This window comes from Macaca nemestrina, chromosome 2 (assembly GCF_043159975.1).
Source record: "Macaca nemestrina isolate mMacNem1 chromosome 2, mMacNem.hap1, whole genome shotgun sequence".
NCBI classification, from domain to species: Eukaryota; Metazoa; Chordata; class Mammalia; order Primates; family Cercopithecidae; genus Macaca; species Macaca nemestrina.
In genome coordinates, this window is record NC_092126.1 from 160,166,113 (window position 1) to 160,187,240 (window position 21,128).

Below are 21,128 nucleotides of genomic sequence, written 5' to 3' on the forward strand. Positions count from 1 at the left end.
AAGAGCCAGCTAGAGGTTTATTGTTATAATTCACCATGGCTAACATGTATTGAGCACTTACTCTAAGCTTACAATGTGTTAATCACTTTATATGCATCATTTCATCCAATCTCAATAGCCCAATGCAGCAGATACTGTTATTACCCTCATTTTACAGATAGGGGAAATGAGATTTAGAGGGGAGAAGCTACTTGCCCAAAGTCACAGAGCTTGTCATTGGCGAGCTGATGCTTGAACTCAGAGCTGTCTGTCCTGAAGCTTGTGTTCCTTTGGTTAGACTGAGGGAAGAGGTCAGGCTGCCTTCCACGTTCCTGACTTGAGAGACTTGGAGGTTACATAACAGGGAGTCTGGGAGGAGAGGGGAGCTGTGGTTTCAGCCCTGCTGAGTTGAGGCATCTGAGGGATAGCCAAGGGAAGGTGTCCTCAGACATTGGGTCTAGAGCCCAGGAGAAAGGTTTAAGCTAGTGCTGCAGGCTTGGAAGTCTTTACTATTTAATTAATAATTGAAACCATGGGCATTGATAAGGTTACAGAGAGTGTGGGAGAGAAAGTCAATACTAATACCATGAGGAAGGAGCTTGCAGTACCAGGAGAAAGGACTGAGAGGGGAGAGAACCAAGAGGAGGCTGGAGTCTCAAAGAAACAGGGGAGGGAGAAGTTGCAAAGAGGGCTTCATAAACTGCATCCAATGCTAAATAAAGATGAAGGAGATGAGGACTCAGAGGGTCTTCGGATCTAGTCCTTTGGTTGATAGTGATATTTGTGATCAGTCTGTAGAGTTTCCACTGAGTGAAAAGACGGTTGCCCTGGTTAAGGAATAAATGGAAGAAAGAGAGACCAGAAGCACGGAATATTATTTCAAGAAGTTTTGTGTGAAGAACAGGAAAAGGACATTGTAAATTTAGGATAAGAGGCCGGGCGTGGTGGCTCACACCTGTAATCATATTGAAAAGGCAGTGCTGATTAACCCACACTCCACGAAGCCCAGCTAATGTTGGCTCTGACCTTCACCACTACCACCACAGCCACCGCCACTCCTGCCTCTCGCTCTTCTACTTCGTCCTCTTGCCTCATTTGCATCCCTGTTTGTACCCTAGCCCTCACCTCACATTCATTCACCATGTGTTCTGTGCCCCTCCTGTGTTCTAGGCACTGCCATAGGCACTGGGGATACAGTGGGGGACAAAGCATGGGTTCCCCATGGAGCTCCAGTGGCTTCTCTGTGCTGGAGCCACTCCTAAGACTAGGGTCCCTGAATTGACACTGCACTCCCAAACCCAAGTGCACAGAGCCAGCACCTTACCACGGCCCCGCCCCCTCCCAGCCCAGCCAGGTCGTCAACTGTACTCCCCCTCGAATCCTGCTGTCACTCAAATCCACTCCATCCCTGCTCCTAACCCCAATTTGTTCTAGTCTGTATAACTGTTAGCAAAACAACTACTGTGACTGATGCTTCTTGCAGAACTGGGGCCTCCTTGCAACCCCCAGGATAGTTCAATATATAAAGTCTGTACCGCTCCTATCCCAAGCTGCAGCTACGCCCTGGCCTCAGAGGCCGTCTCCAGGGCTTGGGTGCCCTCTAGTGTTCTCTGGGTGTGCAACAGTCCTTGGCTGCAGGAAGGGACAATTCTCTGCCCGGGGGACTGACTGGACTTGTGCCGTGTGAGGGTCCTGAGCACTCAGCTGACCCTCTCCCAAACACTCCAGGGTAACGAGACTCTCATCTGTTTGCAGAAATATCTCAGAACTATCCTCTAAATAGCCTTCCACTTAGCTCATGGATCTCATAGCTCATTCGGAACAGATTTTTTTTCTTTTTTAAGTTCAGTGGAAGACCCTTCTGCTACAATTTTAGCCCCTTCCCTCGTGGAAAGACGGAAACGAGTTCACCTTTCTCAACAACGCTTTATGCACCAAGAGCTCCACTAGTTGAACTGTGGTCTTTCCTCTACTTCTCTCTCATCCTCCCCTTGTGGTCATTTTGCCCCTCAAATAGAAGAGAGACAGGACAAGAAGTGAAAAGCAGAAGGGGATGTAGCGGGCTGTAATCTTTATCTTTTTTTAAGAGATCAGGTCTCACGCTATTGCACAGGCTGGACTTGAACTCCTAGGCTCAAGCATTCCTCCCGCCTCAGCCTCCCGAATAGCTGGGACTACAGGCACTTGCCATTGCTCCTGGCTTAGTCCGGAGTCTTGATCCGAGTTTCCTGCAGCATAAAGGAACACAGTGCACTAGAAAGAGGAGCTGGAATTCCTTGAGAATGATCTAGGTCCTTCCCCCAGAGCATTAGCAGGAGAATCAGACCTGCCACAGACCGCTGGGGTGAGAGGCGAAGGTGAGGCGTGGATGTGGACTCATGAGTGAGGCCAGAGGCTAGCACTGTGACTGTCTACCTGGACTCACAGTGACAGGCAGGGGCGAGCTCTAGGACTGGATACTCCCTTCAAGGCACGCAGGGAAAGGCCCCTCCTGCTGGGCCATTGGCAAGACTGCTCCTCCTGACACCGGGCCAGGAAAGCTGCCCTCTCCTTTCCCTCTCACTCTGCTGCTCGGAATACACTGGTCTCCATGCCACGCCAGGAAAATGTGGCACAGGAATAAGAAATAAAGGATGCCTCAACGGGTGAACCACTATATCAGGCAGCAGCACCACAGGTCAAGACAGGGGCCTCCCTGACAGTAAATAGGATGATTCCGTGTCGAAGACCTAGTCCAGTGACTGGTCCACCTGGTGTCCCCTCACTCATTGACTCCAATAATTGTGCTTCTGTTAAAACCCTGTTTGTAATACCATCACTGAACTAACCTAAATGTCTATTGAACATACTTATTATTCTAGTGGTACCTCTCATGTGTGAGTTCCACATCCCTCCAGCCTTCCTCCTATGTGAGGTAGAACACTAAATGGTTCTCCCAAGGTGCAGTTGTCATGAGTTGATGAAAAGTCCGAAACCCTCATCTCACCCTTGGCAATTGTGTGATTCTCTTTAAAGTTGTGTCCACTGTAGACTTCTTTCCCAACCTCAGAGGCCTCACTTTTCTGATTGTCTTAAGATGTAGCCCTTCCCTTCAGTGGCCTTGCATGCCACCTCCAGCTCCACCGTGGCGTTCTGACTGCCAGCAGCCAGAGCTCCGGGGCAAGCACCCAGGGCGCTCTCAACAGCTACCCAGTACTAACCCCTGTTTGGGGCCCATGCACACTTTGCCCTGTGACAGCATCTGACAGCCCGAGCAGTAGATTGAGGAGCTGCTCTTTCTGTCTTGGGTTTTAACTATGTACTTTAGGGCTCACCACCCTAGAAGGTAGAATGATCAGATTCTCCTGAATACTAACTCCGTTCCTGGCTTCTAGTTGCATTGCTCTCAGGTCATCCTTTCCACCTGTGAATCGGACAATGCCACTCTTCACTCTCCAGCATGCAGATTTAGGAATGTTGATCAGTTAGGCCCACACCCACATCCTGACAGTAACTGTGAAACCCACCTCTGATCCTTCAGCTAGACTCTATCTGCATATCCCTGTCTATCTCATCCTTTTTTATTTTTCCATGGCAATTTCCTTTCTGTGATTATAACATACTTCCCAACCCCATTCATGTTTAGTTTCATTTTTTAAAAAAAACTAGGCTTTGTCAGCGGCATCTTAAGAACTCTAAACACACACTCCCATTCACACTCACACACTCACACAGGCACACCCACACTCACACTCATATGCCCACCCTTACACACTATCTCTCACACACACACACACTCACACTTTAAAAATCCTTTTCCTCCCTCTATGCTTTCTCTCCTGTCTTTGTTTTGCTTCCTTGGGAAACCTCCCATTCGTTGTCCAGCTGTCAGCCGAGACACAGCCCAGACGATGGCTGAGGAGCACACAGCACAAGACGAAGCATGGTATCCAGAGCTAGCCAGGGCCAGAGACATCAGGTGCAACCCTTCCTCTTACAGATGGGGAAACCAAGGCCCAGGAAGGGAAAGGCAGTCAGCCAAGGTCAGGTGGCTCGATTGTCAACAAACAAACCTGTATCAAGGCAAAGGAAGGCCTGGAGCTCTGAAGTGGGTGTGCTCTGCTGGACGCCCCCCTGTTCCGGGGACCCCCTCCTGTTCCCCAGACCCCTCTTCCCTCCTGACACAGCCATGGGAGCAGCTGGCGTGACTGTGTCCCTCCCCGCCTGCCTCACAAATACCTGTTGGTTTCATTTGTGTGATGTTACTCACCCCCTTGTTGTATTCCATAATTTCCTCTAAGACACAACTCAAAGGCATTTCTTCCAAGAATAATTGCTGTCACTTACAATTGCCCCATTTTGTGTCACCCTCCTCTGTTGTGTATTTACTTTGAACCAACTAGCCGGGAGACGTGGCGGGCGCCTGTAGTCCCAGCTACTCAGGAGGCTGAGGCAGGAGAATGGTGTAAACCCGGGAGGCGGAGCTTGCAGTGAGCCGAGATCGCGCCACTGCACTCCAGCCTGGGCGGCAGAGCGAGACTCCGTCTCAAAAAAAATAAAAAAATAAATAAAAATAAAAAATGTGCGTGATTATGATACACTTTGTAAATTGTTACTTCAAGTATATATGTTTTTGCCTCTTGAACTAAATTATAAGCTATAAGAAAGGAGAGACCATGCCTTCTGTGTAATATGTTTTGAATGCCCACAATAACTGATATTCAAGATGCTTGGTCCAGTGCTGGGATGCCGTCAACAATGTTCAACAAATGGCTACATGGATTTGACACTAGAAGCAGTTAGCAGTTGCTGACTTCTGAGCCAGGGGAGAAAGAGACTGTCACAGTTGTGTATAGGTTCTGAAAGTCAGGAAGGGTTGGATGAAAGTGGAGAAGGCTATATCTGGGGACCATGAGGCTAGAGAGGATGGGACGGAGGGGAGACCTGGTGGAGAAGTGGAGCTGAGTGGAGGGAGGAGGCTGGCACCTGCCATTCTGCATCAGGCCCTATTTGCTGTGTGGACTGACCAGCCCCAGGGGATGCCCAGAGCTCTGGGCCTGGTAGTCTTCTGCCTAGGGATGCTGAGGCCTGGCAAGGCCCCCAGCACATCTTATTCTCAGTGAGCCTTCAGTACTAATCACCTGTGTCTTCTCCGTCCTTCCTTGTGCCCTCCCAGAGCCAAAGGATGAAGTGGAGGTTTCAGACGATGGTGAGTGCAGCCCCTGTCCTTAGGTCAGTCTCTTGGGGTGGAGGGAGCTGAGTGGGGGCATCTGAGGCTCACACCAACCCTGACCCGTGCCCCACAGATGAGAAGGAGCCTGAGGTTGATTATCGGACGGTGACAATCAATACTGAACAAAAAGTATCTGACGTCTACGACATCGAAGAGAGATTAGGATCGTAAGTGGAATGGGAAGTTGCCTCTGGGCTCCCAGGGTGAGGGGTGGTGTGGGTCTCACAGTTAGATTCAGTGCCTCAGCTTCCTGTTGCTCCCTGGGCCCTGCCTCCTCCCCAGACTGAGAGTCCTGCAGGACCCATGAAAGCATCACTCACCCAGGACTCTCTGCAGAGTTGCCCATGCGGTCCTGCACTGTCCCAGCTCTGCAAAGGCTGTGGGCAAGTCCTTCCTTTTCCATGCCTCTGTTCAGAGCCCAGGACTAAAGGGAGACACAGGGAGGGGAACAACACTCACTGGGGCCTGTCAGGGGAGGGCGGGAGGTGGGGGGAGCAGAACATTAGGGAGAAGAGCTAATGCGTGTTCAGCCTAATACCTAGGTGGTGGGGTGTTAGGTGCAGCAAACCACCATGGCACACGTTTACCTATGTAACAAACATACACATCCTACACATGTACCCCAGAACTTAAAAAAAATAATAAAATAATTTTAAAAATAAAATAAAATGAGAGGACTGGATCAGTTATCTTTGGTATCCCTTCCATTTGATCCACAGAAGTCAGTGGAGGCTGATCGGTGCTCACTGTAAAGCAATGCCTGCGTTAGTGCTCCATTAAATGCGCAGCAGTCATCTAGCTCCCTCATGAACTTGGTCGCACTGCTTACTCTGGCTTCTCCCTGGGGCGTGGAGGATAGAGTGCGCTCAGACCCCAATCCTGAGCCAAGCTGTTCATCTGCCCCTAGCCCTGTCCCTGGAGGAATAGAAGAGGTGGGAGAGAAAGGAGTGGGACTCCATTTGTATTTCCAGCGGTTTCTGGGAAATGAAGGAGTGATGCAAACCGGGTATCAGTATCAGAAAGGAGTCGGTGCCATCACAGAGGAGCCCCACTCTCCCCTCTCTCAGCAGTGGGAAGCAGGACCCTGCCTGGGCCATCACCAGGGGATCAGTGGTAGGGAGTGGAAGGAAAGAAGGCAACTGCTCAGTAATTCTCTGCATTTGGGAAGGGCTGTCTCCACCCATCTTCATGGGTTCCACCACAGGGAGGAGAAGAGATGCCGTCAGCCAAGGTTGACAGTGGGTTTGTCAACATTAGAAGTGTGCTTCAAAGGCTAGGTGTGGTGGCTCACGCTTGTAATCTCAGCACTTTGGGAGGCTGAGGTGGGAGGATTGCTTGAGGCCAGGAGTTTAAGACCAGCCTGGGCAACATAGTGAGACCCCATTTCTACAAAAAAAAATGTTTAAAGATAAGAAAAAACAAATGTGCCTCATTGCTCTAGAGCAGGAGTCTGGGCCTTTCATAAAGGCCTATGTCTTAGATTTTATGGGAGATATGTCTTTGTCACAACTACTTAGCTCTGCCACTGTAGCGCAAAAGCTGCCATAGACAACATGCAAACAGCCAGGCAGGGCTGTGCTCCAATAACACCTTACTTATAAAAGGAGATGGGCCAGATCTATCCCATGGGTCATAATTTGCCAACCCCAAGTGAGTGGAAAGCTGGGCTAAATGTGGCTTTTCTGTCTTCCTCCTTTCATTTGCAGTGGGAAATTTGGACAGGTCTTTCGACTTGTAGAAAAGAAAACTCGAAAAATCTGGGCAGGGAAATTCTTCAAGGCATATTCAGCAAAAGAGAAAGAGAATATCCGGCAGGAGATCAGCATCATGAACTGCCTCCACCACCCCAAGCTCGTCCAGTGTGTGGATGCCTTCGAAGAAAAGGCCAACATCGTCATGGTCCTGGAGATGTGAGTGGCTCACTGCCAGCAGCCTGGGCACCGCAGGGAACCCCCAAATGTGTCTCCCCTACTGCCCTACCCCAGCTACCTCTGCCCCGAGATGGAAAGCACTGCAGACAGGAGTGTGATATGTAAGCTGCTCACCAGCCATACAGCCAGGCCTGACCAAACAGAACCGAAGGTCTGTGCACAGTGCTGGCGCTGAGCCTCTGAGCACCAGCCCAGCTGCAGCCCTGTGCTTATTTCCAAAACAAACCAGCAGATCTTTGAGGACCCTGGTACCTTTCTCGCCCTCATCTCCCCATGAAAGGGGCAAAGCTACCCCTAGGCTTCTTGGTTTCATTCAGGGTCATTCTCACCTGAAGTTGGTTTAGAATCAAAGGGGAGGGACAGGGCGGCTTCCTGACTTCCCCATGAAAGATAAGCGGCACCCCGGCTTGGGGCTCAAAATCCAGGATGGAAGCCTCGCTCTGGTCCTCAGTCCCCTCCTGTGTCTCCGCATGTCCCCGGTCTACTCTTGTTGGTACTGTTTTGACTTCTCACTCATTAAAGAGTGGTGCTTTCCCTGTGGGGTTGTACAAAGGCAGGGAGATGGATCAAATGACCTCCAGCCAAGGCTTTCCCAGAATCCATTGTTTCTTCTGCACCTGAATCCTCCACCTCCCTCACCTCTGAGCTGCTGGTGCATGTGTACACACACACGCACGCACGCACACACATACAATCATGCACACTGGCGTCAGCAAGCCAGGCATCCCCCACAGCATCTACATTCTTAACAGTTTCCTTTTTTATCTGAATTTTTAGAATATATGCTACAATCACCTCAAAAAATAGTAGGAAATACACAGTGAAAAGTCTAATTTCCACCATTATTCCTGTTTACCCTTTCCTAAACACCACCACCATCACCAACACGAACGGACAGTTTTATTGGCTTGTATCTGTATCCTTCCAAAGTTTCTTTATGAAAACATAAGTGTATAAACACACACACACATATATTCTTATTTTCTTGCCTTTTAACACAAAAAGTAACTTCTTATACTCACTATCATATACCTTGCTTTTTTAGTGTGGTTTGGTTTGTTTGTTGTTGTTGTTGTTTGAGACAGAGTCTCACTCTGTCGCCGAGGCTGGAGTGCAGTGGTGCCATCTCAGCTTATTACAACCTCCACCTCCCAGGTTCAAGCGATCCTCCCACCTCACCACAGGCTCACACCACCTTGCCCGACTAATTTTTGTATTTTTGTACAGATGGGGTTTCACCATGTTGCCAGGCTGGTCTCGAACTCCTGGGCTCAAGCGATCTATCTGCCTCAGCCTCCCAAAGTGCTGGGATTACAGGCGTAAGCCACCGCACCCAGCCTACTTTGGTTTTTCAGCGAATTGGTATGAGAGTTAGTCCCATCTCACCACCAAGTGAGCTTCCTCATTCTCACAGCTCTGTGGGGTTTTGTTGTGTAGAAAATCACAATTTATTTAAGCAGCCTTCTTTTGATAAGAGATTGGGATTGGGCGATTTCCAGCCTTTTGCTTTTACAAACAAGCATTGTTTGTAACCTTGTACCCACATCTTTTCACTCATGCCTGTGAATATCTGTAGGATAAACTCCCAGAAGCGAGGGAGGGCTGGATTAAAGGGTATGCACATTTGAAATCTTTAGAGATATTGTGAAATTGCTTTCCACATCCTTGAAATGCTCATCCTCAACTTTGGGGGTCTCTGTCCTTTGGTGGGGGCTCTATCAGCATCTTGGAATTCTTTCCCAGGAAAGTTGAAGCCAGTAAGACATCCCCAAGCTGTAGATATGAGTGGAGTATTAGTCTTTTCTCTCCCCTCATGCCATTAACATTCTGGCACACAAGTATTTCCTTTCGGTATGTGTTCCTTAGGAAAGGCAATAGTAGTTACGAGTGTAGGCTTGAGTCAGATGAACCTTACTTCAAATCCCTGCTCTACTTCTAACTTGTTATTTGACCTTGAGTAAGTTATTCTATTGTACCAATCCCTAGTTTTATTATCCATAAATGTAGATACGATGCCCGCCTTCATGAACGCTGTGGGATTCAATGCAATAATGCATGTAGGGCACAGTACTCTATAATGGGGAGTTCTTGTTAGTAGTATGATTCATTGGCTTTTTTTGTATCCTGGTTTTTTTCCATTTAAAAGTACTTTTTGAGCATTTAACTTCCAACAAGGTGTTGTGGAACAAATCCTCCCTAGTATTCAGGAAGCCTGGCCTCGTTTCTGCTACTGTTGAGTCATGATTTTACAATTGTCAAATCCTACCAGCACAAAGAAGGACTTGGATTGGAACAGTCAATCTCAAGACACCCCTTTTGGTTATAAAATTCTACTATGTCGTGGAACCATAAAAGATGTGGTGAAGAATTTCCATTCGTATCTTAAAATCTACATGCAGCCCCAAATTCAAACGTTCCTGCCCATTTTCAGGAAATACATAGCCCATGTCTGTGGCCTCATTCTTTATACCCTCACAATAGCCCCGTGGGCTGCATCTTTTCACATTTATTCTAGAACAGGTTGCTTAGTCTAGGCAGTGTGGGCATGTGAGGACATGTGGAGAAATGTCCTATCTTTAGAAGTTAAACCTTGAGCAGGTTCTTGAGAGGGTGCAGGAGTCACAGGGCCTGGGGAAGGCTGGGCAGCAGCACCAGTGGGCAGAATACCATACTTAGCTTGGAATTGGAAGTTGGCAAGCTGGATGGAAAAAGCAAAGAGAAAATGTAAGAAAACTTCAGCTGGTCTGGCTTTCATCCCTCTACCCCATGCCTCCCCCGTGGACAGGAGCAGGTCTTCCATGCCCAGACACCAGAAGATTTGCCTGCACTTGGGACCTTGGCCAGGTCGCCAAGAGTAGGAACTTGGTAAGAACTCAGTTAACCAAAGAAGAAGGAAACAGGTTCATACTCCATCTATACATCCCTTCCAGCTTAAACACTCTAAGACTTGACCACTGAGAAGGGAAAGGATGATTTTCACCAGTGCAATGTGCTACCCTTGTTGGATGGAGAAACTGAGATTAAAAGAAGGATGATGCCTGGGGATAGAAGAATGGAAATGTATTCCAGGGTCCCAGCCTTAAGTTAAGTTGCCTCAGATCTAGTGGGAAATAGTAATGAATGTGTCTTCAGCCTTTCTGACTTCTGATTACTGGATGAGCCCCCACCATATAGCAGTTGGTCTGACACAGTGGTTCTTTCAGATCCCTGACCTACTTGGGCTTGTCCTTTTGGAAGTGCTTGGGACATTCCAGGTGGTGGTGGGACCCTGAGCTTTGAAGACAATGTGAAGTTTAAGCTGTGTCATCCATGGCTAATCTCATGTTTGTGCTACTATTAGCAAAATTTATCAAAGAACGTTCCAGCTGGCTGCCATGGGGCAAGGAGCAGAGGGTCTCGAGACCCCTGATAGCACCATTCCTTCTTGCTTTCTATGAGCCAAGGTCTAGGGTTTGGGGGATGAATCTGATTCCTTAGGTTAGGGATCACTTATTTATTTAGTCATTCGCTCACTCACCATTAATTTATTAAGCCTAATCTTGGCCCTTGGCATCCCATTTCTGTGGGTGGCAATTTCTGTCTATCAAACCAATATTTTCCACCCATAGCGTTGAGTAATTTGAAAAGAAATCCACAGAACCATTAATCCTGCCTGTTTAGCCCCTTCCATCTTAGAAAGTTGAACCATAGGAACAGTTTTCAAAATATATTATGTCTGAATAGGATTGAACCTGTTTGAATTTATATTGAATAGGTTTCCTCCAGAAATGCATCAGGAATTATCTCCATGGCTCAGATTCCCACCACTCATTGCCTCAGACGTTCGCAAGGGCATTGAAAACAATGGTTGCTTGCTTTTTCAGAATATTTAAAATTTAAACGTAAACATTTTGGAGCACCTTGTCTGTGCCAAATATAGTTGGAGGCAAATAAGGGTCTAGAGATGAGCCCGCCACCTGTGATGTGTTCAGAACTTCAAGGCAAAGCCAACTTGACACAGAAAGTGCAGAGACGAAGCCATGGACATAAGGCTATGGAAAGTGCAGAGACAAGGCCGTGGACATAAGGCCGTAGAAAGTTCAGAGACAAGGCTGTGGACATAAGGCCATGGATGCCCAGTGAGGGAAAGATCATTCCATTGAGGAAATGGGGAGTGACTTTTTCAGAGGGTGTGAATTTCAGCTGGCCTCCCAGGAGTGGTAGTTGAGTAAGCCAGTATTTCTCAAACTTATCTGATCATAAGATGACCTGGAGTAATTATTACAAATATAGATCCCTAGATCTCTCCCAAGACTTTCTAAATCAAAATCTCCAGAGGAAGAGCTTGGGAATTTGTATTTTTAATAAGAGCCCCAAGTGATTCTTTACATAGAAAACTGATCATTGATATTGAGCATTGACTGTGTGCCAGACACTTCCAAGCACTTTACATGTGTTGACTCATTTAGTCTTTGGAGCCACCCTGTGAGGTGGGGCTGTTTTTAGTCTGCATCTTACAAATGAGGAAAATGAAGCACCGAGATGTTAAGAACTGGCTGAGACCTAAGAATGTAGATGAGAGTTTGACTTGGAGCCCTGGTAGAGAGCACTAGAAATGGGGGGCATGAGGACAAGAGCACCACCTGCTGGCCATTTGGGGACCTCCTTCTCAGATGGGTTTTAAAGTGTCAGTTCTAGCTCCCTCCAACTGTCACTGGCACAGACTGACCTTCTCCAGTTCAGCCCTTCCAGAAGTGAGTGTGTGTGTCATGTGGCAGAGGCTGTGGTATGCTGGGCCCCACAGTGCATCCCTGTCTCTGTCCTGCAGGGGTCAGTGACAAGATCCACCTAGCCTACCACAGCTTATCAGACAATAAGTAAGAAGTGTTGAGCACCTTCTATGTGTCAGGCATGATACTTTACAAAGGCTCCTACGTTCCTAAAAACTCTATGAGGCAGGGATAGATAAGGAAACTGGGACTCAGAAAGGTTAAGCAACTTGCCCAATGTTACACAGCTCATAAAAGGCAGCAGCAGGATTCAAACTCAACTCCTTTCCTCTTCATGAGGACTCTTTGTAGGAGAGGAAATACCCTTGCAAGAGGACAGGCCCAGAACCCACCCGGCCTTGTTCAACTGGTGGACCTACAGACCACTGTAGAAACATGAGCTTATGCCTGGGTGTCAGAGTGAGACCCTGTCTCTACAAAACATTTAAAAAATAAGCCAGGTGCGGTGGCACATACCTATAGTCCTAGCTACTTGGGAGGCTGAGGCAACAGGATGACTTGAGCCCAGGAGTTCAAAGTTATGTTGAGTTATGATCACAGAACTGCGCTCAAGCCTGGGTGACAGAGCAAGACCCTGTCTCAAAAACGAAGGAAAGGAAAGGAAGGGAAGGGGAGGGGGGAAGGAGGGAAGGAGAGAGGGAAGGGAGGGAGGGAGGGACAGAGGAAGGCAGGCAGGCAGGAAAGAAGGAAGGTTGGTTATAAGCCAGACATGATGGCTTATGCCTGTAATCCCAGCACTTTGGGAGGCTGAGGTGAGATAATCGCTGGAGGCCAGGAGTTCCAGACCAGCCGGGGCTCCCCTCCCCTCCTCCTTCCTTTCCTTTCTTTCACTTTTGAGACCGGGTCATACTCTGTCACCCAGGCATGAGCGCAGTTGTGTGATCATAGGTCAACATAACTTTGAACTCCTTGTCTCTACCAAAAAAAAAAAAAAATTGAAAAAGAAAAAAAGAAAAGTGAGCTTACTGATATCTGGGTGCTGCATAAGTTACCAGAGAGATGCTTTAAACTTGCTAAGCAGAGACCAAGAAAGGTGGGTCAGAGGGCTAGGACAGGGGAACAGAGACAACTCGTGCAACTCAGGCGGCGGGCCGTGCATTTGCACTGAAGGGCGATATGCTGATGGCTGAGACCCCGGGGCAGTCCCTAGCAGAGGATGCATGCCTGTGGCTGCAGAAGCCAAGTTGACTAGACATAGCCAGGATCCAAAGCCTATCCAGGTAGAAAGGATTACACAGCTGGGGCAAGGAAGAGGTCCAGGGGAGACCAGTTAATTATGACTTCAGGGAGTAAACCAATACTATAGACCTAGCCAGAGTAAGCAGATCTGTCACAGCTGTAGGTATAATGGGTTATAGCCAACTAATTTTAGAAAATTTGCTGAGGCTTATTATTGAAGATTGAAGATATTTTTCCGTTCCTGGCTATGCAAAACAAATGCTTGTGGTAACTGTGAGTATTTTGAACTTGAGTTCCCTGTGACTAAAAGACACACTAGGGCACAAGAATGTTCCCTTAGCCATGTGTGGTCATTCGAGGGAAAGAGACTGTTCAGAGGTCACTCTTTTTGTTAAGAAGATCATGTCTGGATCTCCCTGTTCACACCCACCTCTGAAACTGCCTAGCGTAGATGCTTCCCTGAGTCTCCAGTAGTGGGTGCAGGGCAGGGTTCCCTGATGGGAAACCAGGAGGCCCTGACCCTTCTTCCATGTTGGAAGGGTGGGGGATTCAGGAAGTGCCCATCACCCCCATTGTCTGGACTTTCCTGCGAGTTTCTCCCCAGCCTACCCTGACCAGACTCCCTGCCAGCCTGGCCTCCGTGAGCTTGTGGCCTGACCACCCCGTGCGCATGTTCCCGCAGCGTGTCAGGAGGTGAGCTGTTTGAGCGCATCATTGACGAGGACTTCGAGCTGACGGAGCGCGAGTGCATCAAGTACATGCGGCAGATCTCGGAGGGGGTGGAGTACATCCACAAGCAGGGCATCGTGCACCTGGACCTCAAGCCGGAGAACATCATGTGTGTCAACAAGACGGGCACCAGGATCAAGCTCATCGACTTTGGTCTGGCCAGGAGGCTGGGTAAGGCTCATTTCCCACAGACACCAGCGTGTATTGCAGTGGCCATTTCCCCTCACAGTAAGTGTGAGAGGAAATGTACAATATTGGGGTTAAATCCGAGACCATGTAGACTTCTCAGGTTCGAATCCTGCCCCTACCACTTACTGGATGTGACAGTAAGCCTCAAATTCCCCATCAGAAACGTGGGATCATAGTAGGACCTAACTCACAGATTCGTTAGGAGTATCAAATGTGTTAATATAGGTAAAGGGATGGGAAGAGTGCCTTGAGCATAGTAAGACTGCTTAGGTGTTAGTGTACATATGATGATGATTATCCCCTTTTGTTTTTCACTCTGGTGCCATTAGCGGCAAAAGTCATTTTGGTGATGGTGGCTCTGTACATCTGCATCATACTGTACAGTTTCTAGAGCACTTTCACATAAAAATAATCCCTGTGATTCTCACCATGAGGTGGGCAGGGTAGATTTTATGAGCCCCATCTTATAGACTGGGAAACAAGGGTTCACAATAGCTTTGCCCAGGAGGTCCCACTGTGAGCCAGGGGATGTGCTGGGGTTGAAACAAGGACCCCAGACCTTGCTGAGAGTGCTCTGCAGCACCTCTGACTCTTATGCTAGCCAGGAGAGAGGTCACGGGGGAGGCGGTCAGGGTCTCAAGGCCAGCCCTGAAAGCATTTTGGTAGGTGCCTACCTGGCTCACATTCCGCCTGCATACAGCCTGCCTCTGCAGCCCTTTGATGTCCCAGTGATTGAGGAAACAGCTTCATCCTCCCTTCTCAGCCACTGCCCTGCTAGCAAGGAGCCCTAGGGCTGGGGTGAGCTGGCTTTATTTCACCACCCTGCAGGGAGTAGAAAGGAGGGGCCAAATGAATGCCACCCAATAAACGTCTCCTAGGACGCTCAGTGCTGGCTGAGGCTGTGTTGGTCATAAAGAGGAAAGGGGCAAGGTGGGGGGCGAGGTTCCGATAGACCACAACTGGTCTGGTGGTCAGCGCAGTCAGGTGAGAAGCACACCTCAGCGCTGGGTGCGTGTGCCTGCTCTGCTCACTCCTGCCAACGGGACAGGGTAGAGGCAGTGACTGGCGTACAGGGCCTGCCTGTGAACAGTGACCACCAATAAATTAAACAAATAGAGAGGCCGCTGTCCTCAGGAGTCGGCAGTGTCAGAGCCCAGGGAACACAAGGTCCAGGTTCCACTGGTGAGGGATATTGTGGGAACAACCGTGTCCACCAAGGACCAGAGAACTGGGAAGAGGCTAAAATGTAGCAGAAAGGGCTGAGAGGCAGGAATTGGAGCAGCGCTTTCACATCTGAGGGCTGTTAAATGCTTTGTTTTAGAACATTTGCTGTGAGCTCTGCGAAGTTAAGCGAGACCATAGGTACCTGCCTTTTGCACATATTAACAGGCATCTCTGGTCCTTTATGGCCAAGAGGTACCACCCTGGGGTTGAAGCCTCTCCCAACTACCCTCCCAGCAGCTCCTGGAGGACAGCCATGAAGCTGTGTGAGGAGTAGGAGAGGCAGGAGGGAGGAGTGGTGGTAAGCATGGCTCAGGAGTCGGACTACCTGGGCTTGAGTCCTGACCACTACTTGTTAACGAGGTGGGGAAACCACTGCACTTCCCTGGGCCTCACTCACTTCCTCAGCAGCACGGGCATTATACCTACCCCTTAGGGTTGGTGAGAACCCTTGTAAAGCTGCCAGCGGGGTACATAGGACATAGTGAATGCTAGAGATTATTATTAAGCATAAGTGACAGTCCCTGCCTAGGGGAACTAACTCATGAGAGAGACAGACTGACAAAAAGACCATTCAGGGGCGGGTGCTTTAATGGCCTCTTCTCCCCCTGCCCAACCTGAACAGGACATTTCAGGTGAGTGTGCGGTTTGTTGGTTTCACTGGTGTGTTGATGCACCTGTTTAACAAGGAGGTCAGATGTCTCTGTGCCTGTTCTCTGTGCCGAAGCCTGTGTCTGGCCCCTCCCAGGTTGGGGTCAACACACAGATTTGGGCAGCTGCTGGCCTCAAGCGGGCTCCATGATGTGCTGGCAATTTATCCCTCTCCATCCTGGTTTCAGAGAATGCGGGGTCCCTGAAGGTCCTCTTTGGCACCCCGGAGTTTGTGGCTCCTGAAGTGATCAACTATGAACCCATCGGCTATGCCACAGACATGTGGAGCATCGGGGTCATCTGCTACATCCTGTGAGTCTCGGGGCACTTGGTGGACCGGTGGACCACTTGGTGGACCGGTGGGTGGGGGCTGAGGTTTCCACGGGAGAGTCCCCAGGCTGCCCTGCCATTGTCATGATGGGGAGCCCGCCCCAGAGTCAGGAGGGTGGCAGGCTCCCCTCCCATCCCTGGCAGCCCACCCTGCTCCTGGGCTCCCAGGAAGTCAGTAGCCTGCATATTCTGTAGCATCATGTAGCTACACATGCCGAGATCCCCATTCTGGGAGCTCACTGTCCCCAAGGCTGGCCAGCCTGTGGCCTTTGGTCAGAAGGATGGGAAATGTGGCTGGTACCAAATAATAAAACTTCACTTGTGTGGGTATACAAAGAAGGAGGGCAGGAGGCCAGGGGCATATCTCTGGGCATCCTTATTGTCTTCAGGGCATAACACTCCATCCTTATGGCATGGGGACCCCAACTACCAGCCTCATCTCTGAGTCCAGTATATGGATGAATTAATAAACACTATTGATGATCGAGCCTTCAATGGGATGAACAGACAAAAGAAAGTAACACAGTAATTAGAATTGAAAAATCAGGTGGGAAATCCAAAGCCATTTCAATGAACAATACTGTAGGAGAGGGGAGGTCAGCCATCTAGGCCAGCGTGCTTCACAAACATTAACATGCCTGATTCACCTAGGCAGCTCCTTACATTGCAGGGTTTTTGTTCAGGTCTGGGTGACCTGAGATGCTACATTTCTAACAGGCTCTAGGTCTGCGACTGTGCTGGTTCAATGACTGCGCTCTGAGTAACAAGGCTTGAGAACACTCTCTCGGTGGGCTCTGGCTGCTTTAGTCCCTGAAGCCCCAGGGTGCGGACAGTCATTAGCCTCAGAACTTGTGTGGCAGCCCCTGAACCTGTGTGGCCACATGCAGTTATGGGATGGTGTCCCCAAAGATGCAGATGTGTATGCTTTCATTCAATAATGTTTTTACTGTCAGAACAAGAGGAAAAATTTAACATTTTCAAAGAAAATGAGGAAGACCTCTAGGAATACTTTCTCAGACCCCTGGGGCTTTCAGACCCCAATGTGAGAAAAGGCTCTGGGTGATTCTGATGCACAGCCAGGTTTAGAAGCCAGTGTTACAAAAGCTTTAGCAGAAGTGGGGTGACTTTTGTGCAATGTGACTTTTTCGCATGCTCAGGAGCTTTACTCACTGTGGCCTGTTAGGACGGTCCCCTCAGTGGAACCTGCGCCACAGGCATTGTAGCCCAGTTATCCTCTTTCCTGCCTGGAATGAGCCGCACCACCACAGCCTCCCCCAGATCAGCAGAAAAACCCGGAGCCAGGTGTGCATTGCCATGCCCGTCTCCCTGCTCCGCCCCCTCCTAGAGAAGGGGTGCTGACAAGTGAAGACAGCAGCTGGACCGAGCTTGACTCCTGGCTCCCTAGATAAGTAAGGAATAGCAGGGTAGGGGGCGGGGCCAGCCTGCCCCTTTGAGGGTGGCCCCAGGCCTGGGCCGTGTTAACCTCTGGCCCCCGGAAAAACACCAGACCCTTGAGAAGCAGTCCTTGGTCAGCTCTCTGTTCAGCCCCAGCTGCCCTGTGGTCTGGCTTGGTCGCCGGGTCCCCCTCCAGCCGTCGTGGAGACTTGCCTTACTGTTGATTCTTCAGTGGGTTTTCCCACTGCTGTGGCATCAGGATCTTCTGCAGCTACAGATTTTCACATAGGACCTTGTTTGATCTTCAGAACAAACCCAAGAGTGGGTCATGGCAGGGATTCAATCTTCATGTGGCGTTGAGGTGACAGGGGCCAAGGAAGCCCATGTGGCTGCCCACTTCCCACAGTCGGGCCGGGGACCAGCCGTCTCAGTTTGCCAGAATATAGGACTTTCGATGCTAACATGGGAACAGTCCCAGGCAAACCAGGACAATCGGTCTGTGACAGAGCAGTGACTAGACTGCTCACTAAGTTTTCACCAGTGTAACCTCTACTCAGATCAAGAAACCAAGCACTGCCAGGCCCCCACAGCCCTCTGGTGCCCCTCCCTGTTACCAACCCCCAGAGGTCACCATTACCCTCATGGCTAATGTCAATGAAATAATACAGAAAGAAGTGTCTGGCTTTTCTTGCTTGACATCGTTTGTGAGATTCATTCATAGTACTATGTGTCATTGTAGACTGTTTATTCTCAGTGTTACGTAGTATCCCATTATGTGAATATAATCCAGTTAATTTATCCGTTCTGCTTTGATAGGCTTTTGAGTGGGTTCCAGTTTGGCCATTGGAAGCATTCTGGTTCATGTGTTTCAGTGAACATATTTGTACATTTCTGTTGGATGTATAATCTAGAACTAGAATAACTGGGTCATAAGGGCACTTTATTGTCAAATGAGAGTTCTTTTAGGTGGAGGAACATAGTAATTTGGACACTATGCTACCTTGTTTACCAGATTACTTTTAAAGCAAAGACCAAGAACTAGGGCAGAGTTTTGGAAATGGGGAGAAGATAGTTTTGATGCTGCAGGTGCTTGGGCAGGGGGTGTCAGGAGGGAGGAGGGGTGTGTGTGGCAGGGACCCAGGCCAGGTGGCTCAGACTCAGCCTGGATCAATCCTGTGCCACATCTTGGCTCCTGGACCCCCACTGTGAGCCACTGCCCTCTGGGGCTTTTCCAGGCTGACTCTCTCAGCGGGGATGGAAGCAGGGAGTTCCCCTCCCAAGCCAGGGCTCTCAGCAGAGACTCGTGCTGGAAAAAAACGTTCGCGCCAAGGAGGTGGTATCTTTTAAGCTCCTGCAATGCAGAACTCTGGAACCACTGCTGGGAGCACCCAAAAGAGGCTCTCTGGTGGCCTTCATGGCATCTTCTGCCCCACTCTGTCCCTCTCTTTGGAGCCTAGTCATCTGTCGGGCAGTCCCTGTCTGGGCAACTTCCACCTTTGAACCAGAGAGCCCCTCCTGTTCTCCTTTCTGAGGCCAGTGAGAGATGGAGAGGCCAGGGAGTTGGAAGGGAAGGCAACAGACCGGGTCACCATAGGACAATGTGACTTTACTCTCTCACACCCAGCCCAGCCATCAAGGCAGTTCCTGGCCCTATAGGGAAGGAGCAGATGGGGTCGTGGAGCCCCCACACTCTCACCCCAGATCCTGAAGGGAGACAGTAGGTTGTGTGAGTACTTAGAGACCTTCTGAAGTTAGCAATAGCCATGTGGTTTCTGGCAGGAAGTGACAGTACCAGAGAGCTGGAGGCCACACTTCCGTATGGAAGAAATCCTAAGCCTGCCTCCGTTTAACAGCACTCCTCCCGCTGCTGTCTCCCTCCCCTACTTCCTGGACTTGGTACTTCCTTGCTGCCTGTGGGGAGGCCACAACAGCTCTTCTCCATGCCCGTCCCTCACCCTACTTCACAATGCCTTCTCCAGCCTCCCTCAAGCCAAAGTGAACCAGCAATGGCTGCTCTGCTTCCTCCTCCTGCCTCTTCCTGACCGGGCCCAGCAGCACTGCCTTCCCATTCATGCTTATTTGTTTGTCCAACACCCACCATGGTGCAGACAGCTGTCAGCTGTCCCTCCCCACCCTGGTGTGTGGTCGGGAGATGCCAGGAGTGGGGAGAGGTGTGTGTGGCAGGGAAGCAGGTCAGCTTTTCTGGTGACAGCTGCCCAGTCAGCTGAGGAGGGGTCACAGTACCGGGGCATCAGGGCCTCCTCAAACCAGGGTCTGGCTGCAGGGCTCCTCAGCCAGATCCAGTAACCTCTGCCTTCCCCACCCGGGGCTGCCACTGCCCTCTCTGCTGCTGAACCTGGAAATGTGCTTTGATTCCAGCCCTAGGATCCCTGCTCCCTCCTCAAGCCCCACCACCACCTTCAACTTTTACTAACAGAACTAAACCCCACGTCACTGCTTCCTCGGCCAGTCCACAAAATGATGCACAGCTCTTCCTGTGGACCTACTCAGCCCTCTCAGCTCTCCCACCAGAGTATCAGATGGCTAATATGGATAAAAGACTAACCCCTTCCCAGCAGTCAGTAGTTCCATCAGCAGATGTGTGGTCCCCTCAGCTAGCCACTGATACAGTCGGGGCATCTGTCTGCTGCTTAAAACACAACACAGAAGCCAGGTGCAGTAGTGCGCACCTGTGGTCCCAGCTACTCAGGAGGCTATCATGGGAGGATCACTTGAGGTCAGGAGTTCAAGACCAGCCTGGCTGATATAGCAAGACCCCCCATTTCTTTTTTTTTTGAGACGGAGTCCCGCTCTGCCGCCCAGGCTAGGGTGCAGTGGCCGGATCTCAGCTCACTGCAAGCTCCGCCTCCCGGGTTTACGCCATTCTCCTGCCTCAGCCTCCCGAGTAGCTGGGACTACAGGCGCCCGCCACCTCGCCCGGCTAGTTTTTTGTATTTTTCAGTAGAGATGGGGTTTCCCCGTGTTAGCCAGGATGGTCTCGATCTCCTGACCTCGTGATCCACCCGTCTCGGCCTCCCAAAGTGCTGGGATTACAGGCTTGAGCCACCGCGCCTGGCCAAGACCCCCATTTCTTAAAAAACACACACACACACACACACACACACACAGACACAGAGAGAGAGAGAGAGAGAGAGAGGGAGAGAGAGAGAGAGAGAGAGAGAAATTGTAGTCCAAGAGGCATTTCTGCACCCTCTGCTCTCCTAACCTTCTGTCCCCAGAGCCAAACAGGCCTCTACATCAGATTCCCTGGGGGAATTTCTTTTGCAATGAGCTGAGAATTAAGAAATTAGAATGCCCTGCATTCATGACCAAAGACTAGTATTTGACCATTAAAAATCAATGTGTAGAGTCTGTCTGTACTTGATACATCCAGTGAAGAAAAAGTAAAGCATCCAAGGACTTGCCCAGACTGATTACAGTTTTGTGAAAAACAGATCAATCTCTTAGTTAAAAACTAGAGGAGACCAGGGAGATAAAGAGGTGTTTTAATACTAACATTATTTGTTGACTGGTTGATTTTTT

General features: G+C 49.7%; 1 protein-coding gene and 1 long non-coding RNA gene across 9 annotated transcripts in view; one reads left to right on the forward strand and one right to left on the reverse strand.

Annotated features, from left to right (window-relative positions):
* Positions 1–21,128, forward strand: part of LOC105470265 (myosin light chain kinase) — a 272,694-nt gene that overhangs the window by 230,656 nt on the left and 20,910 nt on the right. For all 8 annotated transcript variants that reach the window (XM_071092340.1, XM_011722063.2, XM_011722065.3 and 5 more), the window contains 5 exons: positions 5,135–5,167; positions 5,265–5,358; positions 6,898–7,101; positions 13,753–13,970; positions 16,049–16,172. In XM_071092340.1, coding sequence (XP_070948441.1) covers positions 5,135–5,167; positions 5,265–5,358; positions 6,898–7,101; positions 13,753–13,970; positions 16,049–16,172 — 673 coding nt within the window. The remainder of the gene's footprint in view (positions 1–5,134; positions 5,168–5,264; positions 5,359–6,897; positions 7,102–13,752; positions 13,971–16,048; positions 16,173–21,128) is intronic.
* LOC105470266 (uncharacterized) lies at positions 9,614–14,804 on the reverse strand. The gene is made up of 2 exons (XR_980415.2): positions 14,663–14,804; positions 9,614–9,820 (listed from the first exon to the last, which is right to left on the reverse strand). It is a non-coding gene; the product is annotated as an uncharacterized lncRNA (long non-coding RNA).